The sequence below is a fragment of the Epinephelus moara genome, chromosome 16 (assembly GCF_006386435.1).
Source record: "Epinephelus moara isolate mb chromosome 16, YSFRI_EMoa_1.0, whole genome shotgun sequence".
In the NCBI taxonomy this organism is placed as follows: Eukaryota; Metazoa; Chordata; class Actinopteri; order Perciformes; family Serranidae; genus Epinephelus; species Epinephelus moara.
In genome coordinates, this window is record NC_065521.1 from 46065967 (window position 1) to 46069506 (window position 3540).

Below are 3540 nucleotides of genomic sequence, written 5' to 3' on the forward strand. Positions count from 1 at the left end.
TATCCGCTGTGAGGGTCATAAGGACAGAGGGATGTCGTATGCTGTAAAGCCCTGTGAGGCAAATTGTGATTTGTGATATTGGGCTTTATAAATAAAATTGATTGATTGATTGATTGACATGAACCTGGAAACTGCAGTACCACTGTTTGGCCACTATGAAAATTGCTGTGAAAGCCCAGCGTCCTTCCTGGGGCCTGGTTCACACCTATGCCACTTGACAAGAGCTGTGACGTAGGCGCAGATGTTTCCTCCTGCTGACTTCTGCTAGCTAACTAAAAGCTGGCCAGGTTGAGGTTTTCAAATGTAAACATCGGTAAACATTGAGGAAAAGATGGAGAAGGATGAACACCACCTGAGCTAGCATCCTTTGAGCTATTGTACAGGTGTTGGAAAATAAACTGGACAACCTCCATCAGTTTCCAACAGGATATCAGGAACTGTAACATCATATGATTCACTGAAACTTGGCTTAATCCTGGACAGCACCATTCAGCCAGGTGACTCTGTTTCTATATGCCGATCAGACTCTGGGAGAGGAGGAGAGGAGGAGTGTGCTTTATGGTGAATAAGGACCGGTGTGACGGTGGGAATCTGAGCTGCTGTCCTGCTCCTGCTGTGGATCACTGTTACGCAGTAACTGTATAATGCCATAGGCTTGTGCTAATAATGTTAGTATGTTGTTTTTGTGGGGAAAACATGTTTAGTATAAGACAATTAATTTGTCAGTGAATCTTGTCTTGTTTCGTGTCATTGTGAATCTTCGGTCTGTACCAGACTCACATTGTCAGGTTTTGTGTTTGACCCCACTACACCCCATCATCCAGCACATACACACAACAAGTACTTTTTTAACCACGTAGGATGTGTATCTCTGCACCTATCATGTGGATGTGTGCGGTGGTGCCGTCGAAGATGACAGTGATGGTGTGGGCGGAGAGCGTCACTTTGGCAGTGACTGTGTTTTCGTCCTTTGAGAGCTCCACGCTGTTCTCGGTCTGAGGCGTGCTGCTCAGGCTCAGCGTTGTGTCGCCCGCCTGCAGAAACCGACAAACACAACTGAGAACAAACCAGTGATCAGTTAGACCTGAGCCTGGATTCATTAAACTTCTTGTTGAAAGTTAACCTCGGACTGAAAACACTCCTGTTTGGTCCTTTTGCATCACTTTGTTGTTTTGTGTCTTTGTAGTAACATGTTGTCTTTTCTCTGTGATGTCTGTGATCATTGAAGTATTAGTATGTGAAGTATCTGAGTTCTGTCTGAATAACCCTCCACACCAAGTTGTTAAGTTTGATGGTTTTCTGAAATATAAAGTTGAGTATCATCAGCATATGTGAGGTAGTTAACATTCTGCTGCCTGTTGAATTGATCCAATGAGAACTTTTTTAAAAGTCAGTGTAGCTGCAGGTCGCTTACTTGCACTTTACCGCCCTGATTCAGCTGAACGTTATCACTCGCCCCGTCCACTTGCAGGATCACATGGTCCAAGAAACTAACGTCTTGACGGCGGCGTTCCTTGAAAGCACCAATCACCTGGAGGCCCGCACCTGACACCAGAGTGTATGCGCAGTGATCTCCGACAGCACCAACATTGCTGCTGAAATCAATGACAGCTGGGCCGGTCACAGTGCAGGTGGAGATTTGTTGTTGTTGTCCACCTGCAGACATGATGAGAGTTCAGAAATAAAGTCAGTCATCTGGAAGAGCTGCAAATAAAATGTTAGCTCACAGTGACAAATAAAGTTAAAAGTCAGAATATTTTGAGATTCAGCTTATAATATTCAAAGAGAGAGCAATATTTGGAATATTAGTATCAAGAGAATACTTCAAGATTAAGTCAATATTTTTTGAAAACCATGAAATAAGTGTTTGAAATTCGACAAAAAAAAAAAAATTTCAGGAAAAGTTCTTTCTTTCTTTTCAACATTTAAGTCAAAATGTTTCAAGTGTAAATTCATAATATTTTTATATTAAAATCAAACATTGATTTCTATCATTTCAAGGAAAAAACTTTGTTTTTTAAGTCATAATATTTAAAGATAAAAGAAATCAAGTCTTGAGATTTGAGTCGCCGTATCAAGGTGGGCTTTTTTTTAAATGTAATATTTAGAGATTTAAGTCTTAAAAGGGACAAATGTTATAATATTCTGAGAAAATGGTTTTACTATTTAGAGAAATTATTGGACATAAAATCATAATGCTTCTGGTTTAATAGAAAAATGCTTTGAGAGTAAGTTTGTAATATTTCAAGAAGAAAAAGTCATACTTACAGAAATCGAACAATTTGAGATTATAGTTAAAATATGTAAGATTAAAGTTGTAACATTTAGGCAATATATATATATATATATATAATATAAGTATATATTTCATTGATATTATTTCAAGGATAAAGTCATAATATTTGATTTTTTTTAAAGATTATATTCATAATATTTTAATAATAATAACCATATATTATAATAATAATATTTCGAGATGAAAGTTGTAATACTGAAGTTTTATTCTCAAAGTATAACAGTTTTTTCGTCAGAGCTATGAGAACAGATGACACTGTGAGTTTAGGTGGTGCAGGTGGAGCTGGGTGAAGTCAGGTGTGTGTTTACCTGTGAGCTGACTGAGTGCAGCCAGGTAGAGCACGAGGCGGAGCATGTTGGAGGAGGACAGTCAGCTAACAGAGAGCTGGAAGAGACACAGCAGGTCATGTTTGAGTCATGCTAACGTCATGCTAAAAACAGGCTAACATCATGCTTAACTCATAATAACATAATGCTAAAGTCATACTCAAATCATGCTAAACTCATGTTAAACTCATGTTAACATCAGGCTACACTCATGCTAAAGTTGTGCTGACATCATGCAAAACACAGGCTAAAGTCATACTAATGTCATACTTACATCCTGCTAACATCGGGGTACACTCATGCTGATGTAAGGCAGATACTTATTTAAGGCAGTAGAAGGCGCTGTTGTCTATTTTACAAAAAATGTAGCATTTCGCACTGTTTGTCCCTGGCAAGACACCGTAGCTTTAAGATTTGCTTTTGTTTTGGGACGCCATATTCAGATTGTTAACTGTCTCTGGCGCCGTACTTTTGAGGATGAGATGCCAGCAGCAGGGATCGCATTGAATGTTTGCTTTGAAGAATAAAGCTGTGGTCCAGGTCGACCACAATCCAGAACCCTGCTTTCAGTGCCTCCTTTGTACCCGCAAGCACGGCACTCCACCGCCACATTTAACAACAAAAACACAATGCAGAGCCCGAGGAGAGGTGCAGAGGGAGACTGGCGACGGGCGCGCGGAGGCGGCGGGTTAAACTAATATCATGCAAAACTCAGGATAAAGTCATACTAACATCACGCTAAGGTCAGGCTAACATCATGCTTAAGTCAAATCAAATCAAATCAAATCAACTTTATTTATATGGCACTTTTCATACAACAGTAGCACAAAGTGCCTCACAGAGGTTAAAAACAACAAAGATCCAAAACAGAAAACAAAAAGAAAAGAGAAAACCCAACCCTCCCACCCCACATAGAGA

The 3540-nt window shown here is 39.7% G+C and overlaps 1 protein-coding gene across 2 annotated transcripts in view; it reads right to left on the minus strand.

Moving 5' to 3' along the window:
* Positions 1–3540, minus strand: part of LOC126402456 (pancreatic secretory granule membrane major glycoprotein GP2-like) — a 26604-nt gene that overhangs the window by 19162 nt on the left and 3902 nt on the right. For both annotated transcript variants that reach the window (XM_050064464.1, XM_050064466.1), the window contains exons 2-4: positions 2605–2680; positions 1415–1656; positions 878–1034 (exon numbers count right to left, since the gene is read on the minus strand). In XM_050064464.1, coding sequence (XP_049920421.1) covers positions 878–1034; positions 1415–1656; positions 2605–2650 — 445 coding nt within the window. In that variant the 5' untranslated portion in view covers positions 2651–2680. The remainder of the gene's footprint in view (positions 1–877; positions 1035–1414; positions 1657–2604; positions 2681–3540) is intronic.